Source organism: Malurus melanocephalus, unplaced genomic scaffold (genome assembly GCF_030028575.1).
Source record: "Malurus melanocephalus ecotype Western Australia unplaced genomic scaffold, MMel_1.1 scaffold_8, whole genome shotgun sequence".
Classification (NCBI taxonomy): domain Eukaryota; kingdom Metazoa; phylum Chordata; class Aves; order Passeriformes; family Maluridae; genus Malurus; species Malurus melanocephalus.
In genome coordinates this window covers 543072-561824 of record NW_026623240.1, presented here as the reverse complement: position 1 = coordinate 561824, position 18753 = coordinate 543072, and the positions used below count along the sequence as shown (strand labels likewise).

General features: G+C 36.4%; 1 protein-coding gene across 1 annotated transcript in view; it reads right to left on the bottom strand.

Annotated features, from left to right (window-relative positions):
- The window catches only part of DPYD (dihydropyrimidine dehydrogenase), a 326068-nt gene that overhangs the window by 238786 nt on the left and 68529 nt on the right, over positions 1–18753 (bottom strand). Inside the window, exon 4 of the mRNA XM_057373372.1 lies at positions 378–465. Coding sequence (XP_057229355.1) covers positions 378–465 — 88 coding nt within the window. The remainder of the gene's footprint in view (positions 1–377; positions 466–18753) is intronic.

Below are 18753 nucleotides of genomic sequence, written 5' to 3'. Positions count from 1 at the left end.
AATAGAAAACCACCAATCTCCCCCCTACCTTAAATGAAAGAAGAGGTTTGAAACTGTAATACCTCAGGTAGCAGAAAGGTTAAATAATGACATTATAATGCTCAGGTTTTTTAATATAATTGTAGTTGAAAACCACCAAAACCAAAAACTCTGTCTATAAAGTGACACGAAGAAAAATATCTGCACTATACACTATCTGTATAGGCACAAAAGTACAAATAATCAAAAATTAGCTGACTCAAACTTCAAAATGTCTGTTCTAAACACTTTTTTTTTCAAGACTTTACAAAGATAAGCCTTAAAATGCAATCTCACCCACAAAACTGTGAGTAACTGCTGTTATCTCCTGCCATGTACAACTGCAAGCCCAATTTTACCTTGTTTGCAATGCTTGTGATGAATGACTTGATGTCCAGATTGGTTGGGCAACTCTTCTGACAGGGGGCATCTGCACACTTTAAGCATCTACAGGAACAAAAGAAAATGTATCAAGGAGACATGGAAACAAAAGCGCTGCCAATAACATAACATTTTCAAGTTAGCATACTAAAAGTCACAAAACAGTAATGCATAACACATTCATAAAATTTCTATTTAAAACCTCAAAGCATGACATTATTTATATACAGTCAGTATTGACTGTAATCAACACAAATTAGTTTTCTTTTGCTCACTGCCCTTTACATAGGAAGGAAGAGGGTACCATTTACAAACACACGAACTGCAACTTTCAAAGTATTAGGAAACGGCCAAATTACATAGAGGTGATTTTTTCCATGGAATTCAAGACTGCTAAACTTTTGACCAGTTCATTTTTTTTATTTGAAAAAAAATCTGTGTTGTGAATTGAAATTTATTAACAAAATTCTGAAAGTTTCATTATGGGTTAAATTCTGAATTTTGGACATACAAAAGCAACAATATTTCCACASAGGAAGGAATTATTTTGCACTGTATGTCCAAAGAATAAGAATAACTGATAATTTTTCAAGTCACCTTTTCTAGGAATTTCCTCKGATTAGTCTGTGACCTCTGAAAACAGCTTAGAGTTGGTTGGGAATCTTATACATACTCCCAACCAACCAAAATCCCCAAGAGATTCTTCTTGTCATTTCTAATGACAAAACCTAACTGTACAGCAAAACATCCTAAGCAATAAAGATTGTTTTTCTGTTTCTGCATGGTCATACATGGGGTTTGAATGACCTGGTTGCTTGCACAAGTCCAATCTGAGGATTAAGCCCTCAGGACAGTCTACACAATATGCATTAAGCAAACCTAACAAAAAAAAAATATAAAAGTCAGCTGAAGGAGTGAAACAGTTCTCTAATAAACACAAAGGTATTAACGCACAGCTTTAGTTTTATAGATCAATGATTATCATAGGTCAAATGCCTCACTACTTTTCTCAGAATTCACTAGGTTATTCCAGATGGTCTTTTGATACTGCTTTACTAACAAAAAGAATTAATGTTTAACAATCTATGGAAAAATAAATAAAATTTGGGCTTTACGTATTACTTGAGCCCAGCTACTTACATAAACTCTACAAGTCTACCTTAATTATTGTTATTCAGTGCTATGTAACAACATTGTGGAAATGGCTGGGACAGTTTTTTAAAATGCAGAAAAAGTGCAAGAGGCCAATGGACTACACACAAAGAAATGAAGAGCACATTAAAAGGCAAGAAGTGATTGGAATACCTGCAGCAAAACCCTGGTCTGACTTAGTCAATCAAAGGCATCAGGGTTTTTCTGTTGTCATTTTTTCAGTTAAGGGTGGAATATGAGAGAAAGGAAGCAGTTAAGTAAAAGATTCATTAGTCTTTCATCTAATTATTCATATAATCTAGCTGGGTACTGCAGACACTACGGCACCAGCAAAATTTGAAGGCACACATGGTAGTGGCTGCTTGGATTTTCTCAAAGGATTAGCCATGAAAAAAGGGCCCCAGAGGATATACTGAAAGTGAACAGGTCTCACAGGAYACAAAACCTGCCAAAGACAAAGCCAGGTCCAGCACCACAGCGGGTTACGAGTTCAGCTAGCTGGGATGTCAGAAAAGCATGGGCAGGTTTAGCTGTGGCAGCTGAACATAACAATGCCCAGCACTACCGTGACAGGTTTGTGTTAGAAAGGCCTTAACAAGCAAAGGTGGGACAGCGGGACCTCAAAAGGTTCTGGCCAGAACGCTGAGTCAAGAGGATGCKTTCAGCATTCTAAGCAGACAAGAATTCCTTTTCTCTGAAAGAAAGCAAAGTTTAGTACAAGAAGCCAGCAAAATAGGAAGTGCACTAGACAAAATAACACTGCTGTGAGGGTTTGCACCGCAGATGAGCAGTTTGCCTGTGTAGGCAGTAAGGAACTTACAGAAGTCAAAAATCGCACAATTAAAAAAGGCATCAATTCCATTATGACTTTTTATTCTTCACTTTCCTCAGTGTGTTTTTTTAAAAAAATACAACAGTTCTGTATTCAAGATCAAAGGAAGCACACTGAACATGAAATACATTCTGTGGAATATATATAGAACAATCTCATGTCAAAACTGACTAKAATGGCAGTTGGCAGGATAAGCTGTGTACAGATTACTCCTCGTGGCTAGCAAGCATCTTTACCAAATTATTTCTCTTTTGATTTTTGAGCTGGTTCACAAATAACAGCTGTTGAAAATGTCAGCTAACGGGAGGGGCAGGTAATGCAAACTTGAATGTGAGCTTTGGGGAGGAGGGGAGGGTRCCATGAATATGCCAGTCCAGACTTTCTCTTATAATAATACCATCTTCCAGGCACTCTGCAGACTAAAGTGCACCAGGCTGCCATTAATCCCACTTATCACCATGACAGCTCAGTAATTACACTCCTGCTATAGCTAGGTACTGTAAGGTACTGTAGTCCTAATAAAACATCAAGCACTGTGCTGAATGCATGCTGGTGAGGTGTTTTATTAAACTTGGGGGGTTGATCATCAAGTGACATTAGTGTTGACCTATTTTTCCACCTGACAATAAATTATCCTTTGACCATACCATAATAGATATTACAGAGTGCATTTACTGTACAAAGGAGCAAAGGTATTGCATTCTGGTGAACCAGGCAAAAAGCATAAATGAAGTAGTAGAGTCACATACTAGAAAGTTATTACATAAATTGCTGCAAGTGATTGATCCTTTCAAAAATCACAGGCAAAATACCGTGCTTAAGGGAATACACCAACAATTACCCTGAGCCTCAATTCCACATGCATATAYCCCAATGAAGAAACATTAAGTCTTACACTTCCTTTCTTTTCCTTCGACTGTCCTCCCACCCTGTGAAATCCCACCTTTCATTTTACAAGGGTATTTCATTACTATGATTTTGGTTCAAAGTATTGTAAATAACAAATTAGAAATTTAGTTTAAATGTTTCTATTCAGCTGTTAGCTCCTAGCAAATTAAATGAAGAGGCACATGCTCACTACAACATTCTGGACTACATTTGGACCTGTGTTAATCTGAGAATATTATCTCAGCACTTCCTACAAAATGACAATAAAAATCCTACCAACCATCAGCAAACACCCTATATTATGAATTTTTCTGCCATTTGTTCATGGAACAGGATCTCCTTTAGAAACACATAGGCTGTGTTGAATCTTAAAGACACCCCATTCACGTTGATTTCCATACAAAAGGCAATGCTGTAGTCTTTGCACTGCAAAAGAGAAAAGGAAGCCGTAGCCAAGACTAATTTTCAGTTAATAGTTTTTGTTGTACAGTTGTTGAAGTATTACCCAATATTTTATTTTAAAGYTAAAATATCTGACCAACAGTCCCATTTCCAGGTCTAGACCAGCTCTTTAAATATGTTGCCTCTAAACAAAGATGGGCAACGTAGTTGCATTGTTACCTAAAAACGCAGTGAACAATTGTCCCTATAACTGGCAATAACATCACCTAAAGTGCAATCACATGGATGCTGAAAGGCCAGGGGTGAAACAGATAATCCAGAGTAATACTCCACAACGAATTGTAACTGATAACCCATCAAATCTTCATGTATCACGAAACAGACCAAATAACCTTTATTATGGTTACTGTTAGCAGAGGTTTAGAAGCAAATTGAATCCTAATTCATTTATGCAGGTTTCTGCAGGACATAAACAGTCATTTTGAAAAAWGCCTTCCAGCTCTACTATTTGTAGAAATTTCTAAAACTTTATCCACTGCTCAGAGAAATAGCCCAGATACACACATAACAGTTTTACACAGGTCTCATAATGATGTTCTGTATGTATTTCCTGAGGCTGTGGTCTATTAATTTTAAGAGAATGGTAGAGCTGTTTGCACTGATGAGTAAGAGACCAATTTGAACAGAGACCCAACTTTGACCCAACCGAGGCTCTTCTTGGTTCCAAGTCTCTTGAACTACTCTAAGCACTGAAATAAGAAAGCTGCATGTCAGGAAGAAATCAAACTATTATTTCCAAATAAACCTAAATCCCAAGTTTTATGTCCATTGCCTTTGATGGCAGAAGTGAAGAGCATTACATAGGTTTTTCTTTTGAGGATTAATCCTTTAGCCACTTATGGCTAATCTTATAGAATTTAGGCTTTCTTCTCCCCATTTGGTCTTGCTATACTCAAACAGGGTCAAGGACAAACCTAAACAGATTTGGACATATACACATTCATTTTAAAAAAGGTAAGACATGTCAGGATAAAGATTCACTGCTTAAATGGTAAGCCATTGGTGAAAACCTGCTGTTTGCAACTGTAAAAAAAACAAAAACAAAACCAAAAGAAGACACTCACTGCCATTATTTTCCTATTAAAAGACAAACAAAAACCCACGCACCTAAAACTAATATTCACACAAAAAAATCCTCCATCCTTTTGTCTTCATGTTCATTACATTTCACAAGGGATAGAAGGGAGAAAAGGATTATAAAGCAACAGGGAGATTTTTGTCAGGTTTAAATACYAAAACACCGTAAAAGTTGACATATGGGTTTGATGAGTACCAGAGACAAATGATACTTAGAGGAATATTCAAAGTCAAGAAACAAAAAAATGAATTCTCACATGCAAGGCCAAGAACTCTGTTGTGTATGTGCAATGTGGCAAAGAAGACAAAATCATCTTAAATTAGAGGCAACAAGAAAAACAATTTTGGACTATAAGAAAAATAAATCTAATTGCCAAGAARCATCTCTGAACACAAAGGGCACCAGAAATGGTACAAAACACAGTAATATGGACAAACAGATATCCTGGTCCTGGATATGTAATACTGGGTGAAAGGCACCATTCTTTTAGGTTATATTGCCAAATTATATGTGAAAAATTCTATTTGYGAGAAATGCCCAGCCTGTTAGCAATGTACAGGAACCATAAGAAACAAAACATTCTGTATGATGCAAATCGGCAATACCAGCGGATATCTAAAGAATGAAGGAAAGACTCCCACATTGTTGCTGTCACCTTGTCAGTCATCTCGAAATCCTGTAAGCCTTCAGCAGACCCAAAAAGAAATGGCACTACTTCTCTGTCAGTAAGTTCACATGACCAGAGGAAGCAAATTTTAAATAGAGGCACTCTACAGGATTAGAGACAGACATGACATTGCTGCTGGCAGTTATAGGATGTGTAAGGGAGGTGCTTTTTATTGAAAAGAAAAAATGATCAGAGTTGAAAGTTAGTCTTCAGACACAAAAACCTCCTACCCTAGTGCAGAATAATGGCACTTACAGACAAGGTTATTTTTGGACACATAAGAGGTAGTGAATCATATGGACATAGGCTCCAAATCATTCTATTCATCAATGCCTCATCTCTTTCTTTTCTTCTTTGGCTCTCTACACAGCCATAATTCTTTTCTCCTCTACTTCTAAATCCCCTTTGAGTGTAGGAACTCTCCTCTCCTCTYTGCTTCTGCTTGGCTGTCTTCCTGTTTTCTGTCGTCTTTTTTCCCCATTTATGTGAAACTTTTCCACTTCTCTGTCCTACAACTTTTTATCATCTTTCATCATAACTTCATTTTAATGGACTATATTGATAACATGAAAAAAGAAGCCACTGTCTGCCATCAGGTATCTATGACAATGGTGTAGGAGAGTGTGCACCAGTCACTTTTCAGTCCGTCTTCTGCGTTTTTGCCAGCTAGCATCCAGCCCTTCAGAACCCTCCATTTCTGCACTAAAACTGTCATTGCCTAATGCCATCTCTTMTACCTACTCAGGCCAGTGCTCTCTTGGTCTGAGATCAGACACACAAATGGAGGCTGGCAGAGGAAAARCAGGTTGGTAGGATTTCCTCTGAACCCCCAGCTGGGCTCTGTCCACGCTGCACCATGCACAGCAGTCTGCTCCAAGTCAGTTCTTGGGAAATTATATTCTCCTTAAATTCCTCTTGTCATTTCACTGGGACACAGAATTTTTCACTGATCATTTTGCAATATAACCTAAAGGACTGCTGCCTTTCACCCACTTCATTTAWATAACTTGTATATTATTACTTTAATGGTATTTTTCCAATTTATAATGTTGCTGAAAAAAACTGTTATATAATTTAGAGTGACTAAAAATAGAAAGCACAGTTGGGCTTACAGAATACTGTAGYACAAAGCACATATATCAGCTGATGCCAAAACAGAAAAACTTTATCATCCTTCTGACATACCAGAAATCAAAACTATTTTTTAAATATATAATGAAAATAATTCCAGCCATCTTCCTGCTTTCGCATRCACTCAATCTGTGAAGAAGCAGATCAAATAAATGGTAGCTTTTCTATTAGTACGTTTGTTACATGTGGTTCATACCAAATCAATATCATTACTAAAAATTTTATTTTAGCATCACCAGATACCTTTCACTAGCTCCTTTATTCCCACACAGACTACCTCTTCTATGGAGTTTTTACTAGGACAATTTATATACAGCCCTTTTAAATATATGCTTTGTTTTTACAATCCATCTTTACATATTGCTGTACAATATTCAGAATTCTTTGGCTTCAAAAGCAAATTTATGATAACGTCTCACAAAAAAATTGCTGTGGTGCAAGCATTTAATGGTCTCAGACTGTACAAAGGCAAGAAGTGAATKAAAAACTTGCTCTTTGGTGGTAGATCTTAAAAGGGGTATGTCAACCACACAGTTTCTGACAAGTTTGTGCAGTCATGTCCCACACAACTCTCCTGACTCAAACCTATCCACGTGCTTGTACCTGCAGAAATTATTCCACCTCAGCTGCAGTAAGTTAGGAAACAACTGAACCTCCAGTTCTTCATTTAAATGTTATCTCTCATTTTTATGTATCACCTTCCAATCTTTTTTTTTAAAAAATCCTCTGTGGGTGACTCAGCTATCTTACTTTGCTGCAAACATTTCCAGGTAGGCTTAGGAAGTTTAAAACAATCCCATAAGAGCTCTGTACAAAACTAAAGAATTTACATAATGTTATATAATACACTGAATGTTACCAGATGTGTTTAAACTGAGACATCATCAAATGTGGTCCTGGCCCATACAAGGATTGAATGCACAATCTTGGCATTATTAGCAACATACTCTGACCAACTGAGCTCATCTCTTTACCCCGTTCCCTTCAGAACTTAAAAACTTTTTTGAAATTTGAAATACAAATTTACAGCAATGTTAATTCTAAGCAYGTCCCCTCTTTCTTGTTTTATTGTAAGCATTATGAAATTGCTGGGTTTTCAACATTATTAATCAATATTCAAAATTCATTAAAATGTCCCAGAAAAACTATGTCTAGTTAAAGGTTTTATTGTTGTCAACAACAATTTTTTATTTAAATCTTGGGAGTTTTTAGAGTTACAAAAACCAAACACTTAAAAGTCAATCTGCAATTTCTCTGTTAACACTGATTAAATTTCACACTCCATTATAATTAGTATTTTCTCAACATCATAGGAACACAATATAGTTTCTTGCTTATGATAATAAACTTGATAGTACCCATACTATTCCAGTAGTGCAAAAGACACACAAGAAACCCACTTGTTGACAGAACACTGATAGTGCCTCTTTAGACCTCGGACTGTGCTCTTCAAGCCCTTGAAAGCAGCACTTTACCTGCCAAACCAGCCACTTGTGGCTCAGCCACACCTCACCTTATGGAGCTTTTTAAACGGGTACATTTATGTTCACCACAACAGTGATCCCTTTCACATAAGAGACAGCTGTTACATGATGTTCAATATCCTTTTAATCCTCTATAGACCGGAGACAGAAAGGTTGACAGAACTGACAGTTTTTATTATGGCTTGTCCTGTACACAATAATCTTCTTTCGCCTGGACTATTCTCCCAGAAGTGTTACAGATTTTTTCACTTATATGAAGGACCATTTCTAGGTTTTTGAGGAGAAGATAAATTATTTTKATGTGGCATGATTCTTGTCCTGTGTAAATTACCTTTCCAAAATACAAAACACATATTGTCTGTTTATCTTAATGTCAATGYAACTCCTTTGGGTTGACTTCAGGAAAGATACACTTTACAAGTTTAGTCAAAGAYGTTTTTCCTTCCAAAATGCCTTGATCATCTATGCACATCTTACAAATGTTCAATATGTCATTAATACCAGCAGCACACATCTACCTTTTATTTGCACTGAGATCACTGATTACATTTAAGAATAACATATATAAACCATCCATGATACAGTAAAACCCAATCAAAATGCATTGATCGAAAATTTCAGAAAATGTTCTCAATTTAAATCTACAAACACAGAAGAAATGGATTTCTTCACTATAGCACCACAATCTGTCTTGCAATTTAGGCATGCCAGCAATTCTACCACAATTAACAGAAGAGTGACTGAAACAAAGAACTTTTGTGGAGAATTAGCCTTGGGAAAGGCAGTAACAGCRTAATCAGTTAAAGCCTCCTTTTTTAGGATCTGTGAACCAAGGAATTCCCTGGCTCTCTCTTTTCCATCACCCTGCAATTATCCACAGATCTGAACAGACGCTGATCTAGAACTCTGCCACTCACAAGTCAGTGTGCACTGCTCTCTGCACAGTGCATTCCCACCATTTCCAAAGTCATGATGCTGTCAGCAAGGGGTAGGAATGTGAGAGAAAGGGAGAAAAGAGGGGGAAAGACCAAGAGGCTTGTTAGCTTTGCTGCTGGTGTCACTTGAACATTTGGCCCTACATTGGACAAACTCTGGAAGCAAGCAAAAGTACAAATTAAGTAACTGAATTTCAGATTAAAAATATAAACTTCCAAGGTTCTAATTGCCCTTGTTTACAGACTTGTAAAACAAAACAAACAAAAAAAAATCTGTTTTGGCTGGTACTACAGTTTAGAATTCCAGATGAAATTTAGAGGTCAGTGACCTTTCCACTGTGAACCTGATAAAAAGGCTTCTCCCAGCAGAGAAGTCATTGACTCCAGTTGATCACCCTTTTCCAAGTTTTAGAACTTAGAAAGAAAGCCAGAGTTTCCTTAGTAAATAAAGCTCAGTCCTTTGAGACACTGAACACTTCAGTTCATTATCAGACTGCTTAACTGTGCTTTATTGTAATATATGTAGTCCCCAGTGGGACTCAGTCAGACCATTCAATTGCTTATAATGAAAATGCTTAAGCAATTTCTTAAGCCAGGCTCATGAAAGTCCTCTAGAAGTGAGTTCCCAGCATTCCAGGGTCCTCACACTTCCTCACCTTAAAATTGTTGCAGCTTTTGAGAATCATGTGCCACTACTCCTGTCTTTCCCGTGAGAGGAAATAATGGTTTGGAAACTGAGAGCATTCAGCAGAGGATTCTAAGATTTAATATTTTGTCTAGAAATTGCATGTGTGCAAGGACTGTCTTTCATCCTCTTTTTCAAATGAAGAGGTTTCTCTAAGATACCATAAGTGACACTGTAACTTATTAATATTCTCAAGACCCACAAAAAAAGGAAATCTGCCTGCTATTTTGGTTTTGATTTTCTATCAAATGCAAATAATTTAAACACTTTTTAATCACAAGAAAATAATGTTACACTGCTTATAATACATAAGCATCTTTTTTAAAGGGTGGCATTTTCTTGCATGCTTTGATGTTTAAGATAATTATTTGGCTTTGCTTTCCTACCTTAAATTTAYTCAGAAAGTAAAGATTCAAAACCAGTATCCCCTCGGCAAATKAAAAGAGCTTTATGACACAATTATAGAAATCACAGAGGGAAACCAGASAGGTAAGCACAGAGTGAAGACTAACCCCAAACAAATTACACTAAGAATCAATGCTGCATTCTTTCTCTCTTGAGTTTAAAGATATAAGCAACATTTCAATAGTTGGTAGTTGAACATTCAGTCTTAATTGTTTGCAGGACCTAAATGCACTTATTAAGACTAAATGATAGGTYTTTTTCTTAGGTATGTGCTATTTCCAGATTTTGTTATAACCACCCTCACTGTGAAAAACGTTGTAACATTCACACACTCACAATATGTGTGTGAATTATAATGTGAATAAAGATGAAATATATGAAAGTCACTGTCCAGTCACTTTCACATTATGTGAAACCAATATACAATCTAAATATAAAAGGCTTCCCTACACCAAAAAAACCACACAAACACCAAAAACCAAAAATCAAACCAAAGCAATAAAAAAACCCCACCAAACAAACTAAACAAAACAAAAAAATGCGGAAAGAGCCTTTTTGCAGATGACCAAAGAAATTTAACACCTGGCCCTTTGGTGGCAAGGCAGCCACACAGAAGCAYCCCACTGCTTACTTGTACCTTATCAGTTTCATTCATCTAGTGTAGAAATTTCCTTTATGCAAACCTCCTACATGCAAACTGCTTAATTGGAGAGAGTTGTTCAAGCTTTACAGTTTCACCAAGCTACACAGACAGCAGGCTGGACTAGATGACCCAACAGGTTTGTGTTATATTTGCAATTTCTCCTACTATGCTGAATAATGGCCTTTAAAAATGGTAAATTTATGTCTGCTTAGCTATMTACAGTTGAAGTTTCCCACAGAGATAAGCAGACTCTAAAAATTTAAGAGTTTGTGTCTCTCTCAAGTTATTTAGGATTACAGGAGTGACGCAAGTATTCATTTTCCTTATAAATTAAACCTTTATTTTTAGCCCTTTACTAGGCACACCAAAATTAGGATAAATAAGAAGGACGGTAGTTAAAATAAGAGTACCATAACAATCTAAAATATTAAATATATACAAGGATTCTTCAAATAAAACCGCATGAAAATCTTTTTAAAATTGCTTGATTTCTAAGCACTATAGCATGGTCTTTTAGGTCAATGTATATTGGCAAAGAAAACTCCATCTACTTGCTAAACATAGAAAAGACACTGGACTCTCAATGTAAAGAAGGCTTAGGAGTCAGCTAGAGAATAACCAGTGTTTGCAGAAATAGGACAAATATTTGTTGCTAAAAGGAAGGAACAAAAATCTTGCATCCTAAATTTCACCTATACAGCCTAAGCAAGAAGAATTTTCACACCCTTTTAAGAAGATTATATAAAAGACTAAGTATTTGTCACATTTCCTCCCATACTGAAGTTAATGGCATAAGAATGAATACATTTTCTGTGATGGCTCAGCAGTTAAGTGCTGTCTGGAAAATATTAAAAGAAATGTTTTTTTTTAAGAGAAACACAGCTTTAAGACATTTTAGGATGCATAAAAAAAATCATTAATCTGTTGGTTCACCATAGTTTGATAGACCACTTCTTCAATTTGTGGCATTGTTCTTCTTTGTACATGCACAAATTGTTAGACCTACATCAAATATAGCAATCCCAGGGCTGCAAATGTAGTGYGGCTGAAAAAGCACACTTTTCCCATTTCCCAAAGGCACTGCATTTTCAAAAACCTGCTGGAAGGATTTAGATATTCTCTTTTGGTAGATAGTTTTGCTTGCTACAAATGAGCAGATGTCTGCCTTTTGGCAATTCTTTTTTATGCAGTTATTTGAAAACAATTACAGAAAAATATTAAAATTTATATATAAAAAAAATACTCCATTTCTCAGACTGGTCACACAGACATTTCAGAAAACCTARGAATCAGTACAGAATGCTCCTTCTCTTCCACCCTCCATTAATACCTCCACTACACAAAATCACATAGAGCACCCATTAGCCAATTCCCAACTGCTCCTGCGTCGTGCACTTAGATACTCTGATTTTAGCATTGCTCTTTCTAACCCAGAAGCATTAGGGTTTAATGAATGCATCTGACAACTCCCAGAGTTTCCCACATCAGGATTTGCAGGATACTCTGATGCAGCCTATGATACCAACACAATCACAAGTATAGCTTACTCACCAGTGTCTCTCTTCCTTAACACTGAGGGCTGCCRATTGTTTTCTTTACTCCAGATGAATTGCCCAAGTCTGCAGTTTGCACATTCACACAGCTCTTACCAAATTTCTCAGCAGTAAGAATCCTGAAGCTCTCTACCCATGCCCACAAAGGAAGTCTACAAGAAAACCTCCTTGACACTYGGTACTGTCAGTCTGCTTCATTCCTACATCCCTGACTCCAAGAAGTCAGCAAGACCCTACAGCTACTGCTCCCCCATCCTTGGTCAGGATCTGATCCCAGCAGAATACATTCCAGTTTGGGGTTACTGTAGACTGCTAAGAGTTTTGACTGAATGATGTTGCTGCTTTACCAGATTCCCTTCTTGCCTGGTTAGCAGTGATAGAAGCAGTTAGCTCACTTGCACAAAGGTATCTCAATAATGGCTTCCAGATTTCATGCAGCAGAAAGAAATATACTTTGTGTTAGAATCCAATTCCAACCCCATTTCAGGTATATTCAGGAACAGTATTTTCTGTGGTGGGCTGAAGGGTGTTAAACGTTGTTCAGTCAGGTAAGGTACCTAAAGATACTAGGACTACACAGGTTCCAACTTCAGCCTCTGAGTTCTGACTGTTAGTTTAACAAAGAATATCAATAAAAATTCAAACCAACATTGGGGTGATCATTGTGCTGCTGATGTATGTTGCAGCACATAACGTAAGCAATGAAACAGGACATCTAAAGAGTGTTTAGTCACTAAAATTTTGTCAATGCAATTTGTTTTTCTTTTGCAAGCCTGGAATAGCAAAAAGATAGAAATATCCACTTTTTAATTTCCCATTTCACTAAGGATGTGAAATGTATTACTAGTCGCTTTATGACTGGAAACAATTTATTAGAATTAGCCTCTACTTATTGTTTCCTACAGTGAAGAAAGTTTTTGCATAACCTGATGGGATATYTTTCCAATCATAAGAGGTTTGTCTTCCTGGAAATGAAGACAGGAATGAATAATGGTAAAAGCTCTGCCTTTTCTTCATCCCTTCACTTCCTTATCCATGACCAGCCTCTGCAGCTCTTTCAAAGAGCAGGATCTTTTCAGAGACAGGAGTTTGACAGTTCTCGTTCAGAGAGCAAAATGTAAATTTTTTTAAAAAATCAACTCTGCAAATGCAAAAAAAAATCAAATCAGAGTAATTAAGAGCAGAGCTCCTGACGGCATTTTTGAAAGATCCCTCTACAAATCCATTTTGGTGCTTTCCACACRCTAACATCCAGCAACCTAAGTTATACTACTTTGTGGTTACAAAACATGACCATGCAAAACTCTGTCCTCAATTCAAAACAAAAGCAATAGATATATACCTGATTTTTATGTAAGGTAATATATCCCTCTCACTTTTCAGCAAAGAGGGAATGACACCGCTCTGGGCAAGTGCTCTACCAAGAGCTCAGCATGATCTTTGTTAAATATACTTGAATATGTTTACTAGCACTGTGCAAGATGATGCACTAGCACAAACAGTTAACACTGAACCACAAATGTCAAAACAGACTAAGAAGATTATGTGATACATTATTCTTTTTTTATTGTGTTTGCTCACTTGCTAATGTGTACGATTCAGTAATTCATAAGAGTCTTCCTATCATTAGTGCAAATTAGTAATTTTCTAGTACATAGTTAAAAATACACAATAAATTTATACTCTACATTGCACATTGGTTGCCTTTGTGAAGATGAAAAAATATTACATGGTAAAATGAAATTCTTGGGTGATTATTTTGAACTTGAAAATAGCTCTACACAACCTCCTGACATATTTCTCAACATCAGCCTGGTGGGAGTATATCACTCACCAGCATTTTTCTGCTTAGCATGAAAATATAAAGCTATTTTTTCTGAATAGCTCCTGATAGCACTACCTATTCATGTATTTTAAACTGAAGTTATTTCTTCACTGGATGAATCCTATTACTGCCACACCAGTAACATTATACCTGTCCTAATCCTTCTCTAACACACACTTTTCCTAAGTATAAGCCTAAGTCTCTGTGTAGAGATAAATCTCAAATAGAGGCAGGTTCCACCAAAAAAATTAAACATATTTTKGTTTTAGATTCAGCCAAATAAACATTCAACTACAGTGCAAAGTATTGCTCTGCACCATCATTTTTGGAGCAATAAGGGTTCCTCTTAATGCATCTACCTCATTACTATGGTATGTGTACTATTTATAGAATATACACTCTACAAATAATAACATGAATGCTTTAACTAATTTTTATGTTCCAAAAGAACAAACCAGACTTATTTTAGATGTTGTCATTTAGTGTTATCTTTCTATTTAGACAGCAAATTAAGGAGTTCCAGCATTTTCAGCATTCTTACAATATATGCAAAGTAAGGAGTGGGACACAACCCACCTCAACCAGAAGAGTTGAAATTAGTTYAGTCATCAGCCATGAATTATGTGTGACAAATGCCCTCAAGTATTCCATCTTTTTACATAGTCAGTTCATAATGGCTCTTGCTAGTATCTATTAAATATTTCATGAATTTATCATGAATATAAAGTATGACATTACTACCTTCTTAGAGAAATAAAAGATTAAATTACTGACACACTGTATCCAGGGGTGGAGAAATATAAGTGAGAAAAATTTTGATTAAGAAAAAGGAAAACAAAAAATGCACAGTAGTGAGCATTAACTAAACACAAAGAATTACCTTGCTAGGCCAAGTTTCTCATGCCAAACCTATTCCAAGTGGCCAAATGTTTCAGAATGCTACAGATGCCAATTGTGGGACCAGTATTTAGAGCAGAGAAACCTACAGTTCTGCTGTAAACATACTAATATGAATTTGCTGATTTTTCAGAATGTCATATTTTCCTCTTCAAAAAACAGGYATTTGAGTCATATTCCAAAATGCAAATATTTAAATTTGTATTATGTTTTATGAACATTGTATTGTACTGTATTGACCTAAATCATCATATTGGCACATCTTGTGTTACATGAAAAATTTTCTTCTAAATATTGTTTTAACACAACTGGTCTGAATTTTTCTGCCCAGCTACAAATTGCTATTCTTTTAATAGGGACCAGCAGCATTTCTTCTGTAGGCTCAGAGCCCAGTCTTGCACCATAACCTAAAAATAGCTGACACAACTTTTGCCTCAATAACCAACAKACAGAAGTGCAGATACCTGAACCAAGTACAATCAATTAACCATTTTTCAAAAATATTATTTTRTAAACCACAGCTGCTTGCTAACATAAAACTTAGCTGCATTGTGACTCATGTGATCAGTGATCCTCCTCAGTATTATGTCATAYAATAAAATATTTTTTTCTATTTAGGGTGACAGAAATGTAACTTGTGAGACATTTCAAGTTTCTAAATTTTGCCTTTTTTACTGCTCAGCGAGGTCTTATAAACACCACTGCTACAATTCCCTGAAAATTTTTGAAGATATGCCAAATTCCTGTTAGTATTAAAGTGAACTTATATTTAGTAGTTCACATTTTCAGAAAACTACGCAGTCTTTTTTGTATGGTTCCTTAAACAAAAAAACACGAAGTATGTTTGAAGTTACTAGTAATGAGGAAAGATTGGATATCTTTACACATTCATAAGACTCAGTTCACTTTACATTGTTCCACTACATCCAAGTACAGCAGTAATTGCTGCAATAAATAATATACCCTCACACTAATGTTAAATCCTACAGAGGAATTTTTAAAGTGTCTTTCTCTTAATGATTCTCCAATCAACTTGCAATAGCAATCATACAGGGAGTATCTAGCAGGTTCTGTATTCGATTCATGAAGAAAATAAAGTGTAATGTGTACATACTGCATCATAACATTAAATACTTGGTTTATTTTACATCGAAGTTCTGGGGCTGGGTGTTTTGGGATTATTCTTAAAGAAAAAAACAAACCTGAAGATTAATGCATGTTAACACACTACATTCAAAACACACTAAACAAAACAGTGATCTGTACACTGTGATTATCGCATGGAATAATATTATTTAACCTGCTCAAGTATGTCACCAAACGTATCGGAAACAGTATTAAAATGAAAACAGTACTAAAGTTTTCAGTTAAATAGGAATCCAAACAGTATTCACAGGTTTTTTTTTTCTAGAGAGCAACACAAATCAYATGTTTTCCAGCTGTACAAAACACTTCGAAGACATTTTCTGAATGGTAGAGTCTCACTTCTTGTCTGGATTTAATGTTAGGTAACTTTCTTACTACACAGCTGTCTCTCCGTAGTCACTATACACTGTCATAAKAGAAATGAGGATCCCTCATGTTGATAAAATACAGTATATCTGAAGAGAGCAAGATGTGCACGTGTTTAAAACAGAATGCACAATTCAAATGTTTTATTTGTATTGGGGTTGGCACAAGTCACTAGCTAACAAAAGCATTAGTGCTATCCTGAGGCTGCACTCTGTACGTAAACAACATTGAGAAGAAACTATTCTGAAGGAAATCTCTGCTCTCACCTGTCATATAAAGCATCCATCTGTCTGATGCACGCTTAGTGAAACTGAAATTTGACTGTGGTATCTAATAGTTCTATTAAATTACTCCAAAGGTATTCAATAAAAAGGAACCTTTTAGAAGGGAACAAGACCCTTCCACCTGATCAGAMCTTAAAATTCTTCAAAAATACTTTAGCAATCTCTAAATTAAACATCTGTGGTATAAAGAGAGGCTCAGGTAYGGCAGACCCTCAGAGTTCCCCTATTTTCAGCCAGTGTGTTAAACAAATCTTCCTGACAGAGCCAATTGCCAAAAAGCAAATGCACTCTAGAGAAGAACCCCTCCTGTCTCTGACCATCAGCCCCGTCTGAAAGGTGCCTTTTAGTGCAATTTCCAAAAGTACTTCCAGCCTACCAAGCAACCAAAAGTACTTCCAGGCAGCCAAGACAGATGAGAGTKAGCTTTTTAAACTTGCAGAACCAAGGGAGCTGCAAAATCCATCTTTTAATGAAACTTTGCACTAAGAGAAGGTAAACTCTCCCAGAATGTCCTTATGAGGAGCATCATGAGGCTTCTATGGTAGAAAAGCCTTAAATTACAAGAAATTATAGGTAGCCCAGAAGAAATACAAGAAGCTAAATTTTCTGAACTTGTTGAACTGTTCCTAACACCAGCAGCTACATTATAAACTAGAACTTAGGCTTCTATCCCGGTTGAAAAAAAACAAAACAAAACAACCCAACAAACCAATAAATTCTCTTGATCAACATCCTGCATGAGTTTCTAACAAATTTGCAGGACACCAATGCAGTTATTCCCCCTTCCACAAATAAGTAGGTAATACACAGATTTCACAATGCATTTATCAAGAACAAAAGCTAAGAAATATAAAAAACAGAATATTGTAGGTACAAGTCACAGTTAGAAGTACGAAATGAAAGTTGCTGCCAGTTAACAGAGGACACTGACAGAGTAGGGCCCTGTGACCTTCACTACCAAAAATACATGAAGTGGCATAAGAAGAGAAAAGCTCCTCCCAAAAGTGGTTCTCTGTGGCTAGGCTTGCCTGGAACTATGTCTACCACAAGATGCTACCAGGAAGAATTTGGAAGCAGGACAGCTGTTTACCTCCAACAGTACATACCTTTCATTTCCTTACTACATCTTAGATGGGGAAGGAATTGCCAGCATGCAATTCTCACACAGCCACTTGTCACAAACCTCASCTGCATCCTACCCTACCACAGCTAAATGTATTTCTTGTATTTCWAGGTCAGTTAYACATGAGGTTCATCTTTSTTCAGCCATTTTGCCAGAAMCAAATTTTGGTGCTTCAGCCTCTGCTACACAAAGTAGCAYATCAAACTTTGTCCAGAGTACAGAAAACACACATCACTTACAACACTGAGTACAGACATGTTTTCCAGATTTTCTAAAATGAGCATCAAGTTAATTGSTCACAGGGGAGCAGAGTAGACCATGCATCCACTGTGATGTCCATYCAGCAGGCAAGTTACAGCCCACAGATTCATTTACTCTATGTAGTATCAAATGATACGTACCTGGATTGTAAAGTGCTGTGGTCCCCAAATGTATATCTAGTTCTACTGTGTAATAGTTTAATCCAAATATTTTTATTTTTCAAAGTWTGACTGCATTCAATAGTTTGACTACATAAAAAACAAAAGCCAAGAAATGACAGGCTTCCTACTAGTAGAAGAAACAGCTTGTTTATTTTAAAATACAGACAGAGGAGGGAGAGGAAAGAACCTATCAGTAACATGAAATGTCACTTGCACAGTACACAAGTAGTTTTGGTAATTACTGATAAGGTCGTTAGACTATTCAAGTTTTAATCAACAGAGCCCTACYCTGGTGCAGATGCTAACATCTGTAAAAGTTGTACCTCCTTCAGGCATTGCAGCACCTGGAGAAGCCACAGGGAAGGCAACATGGAGT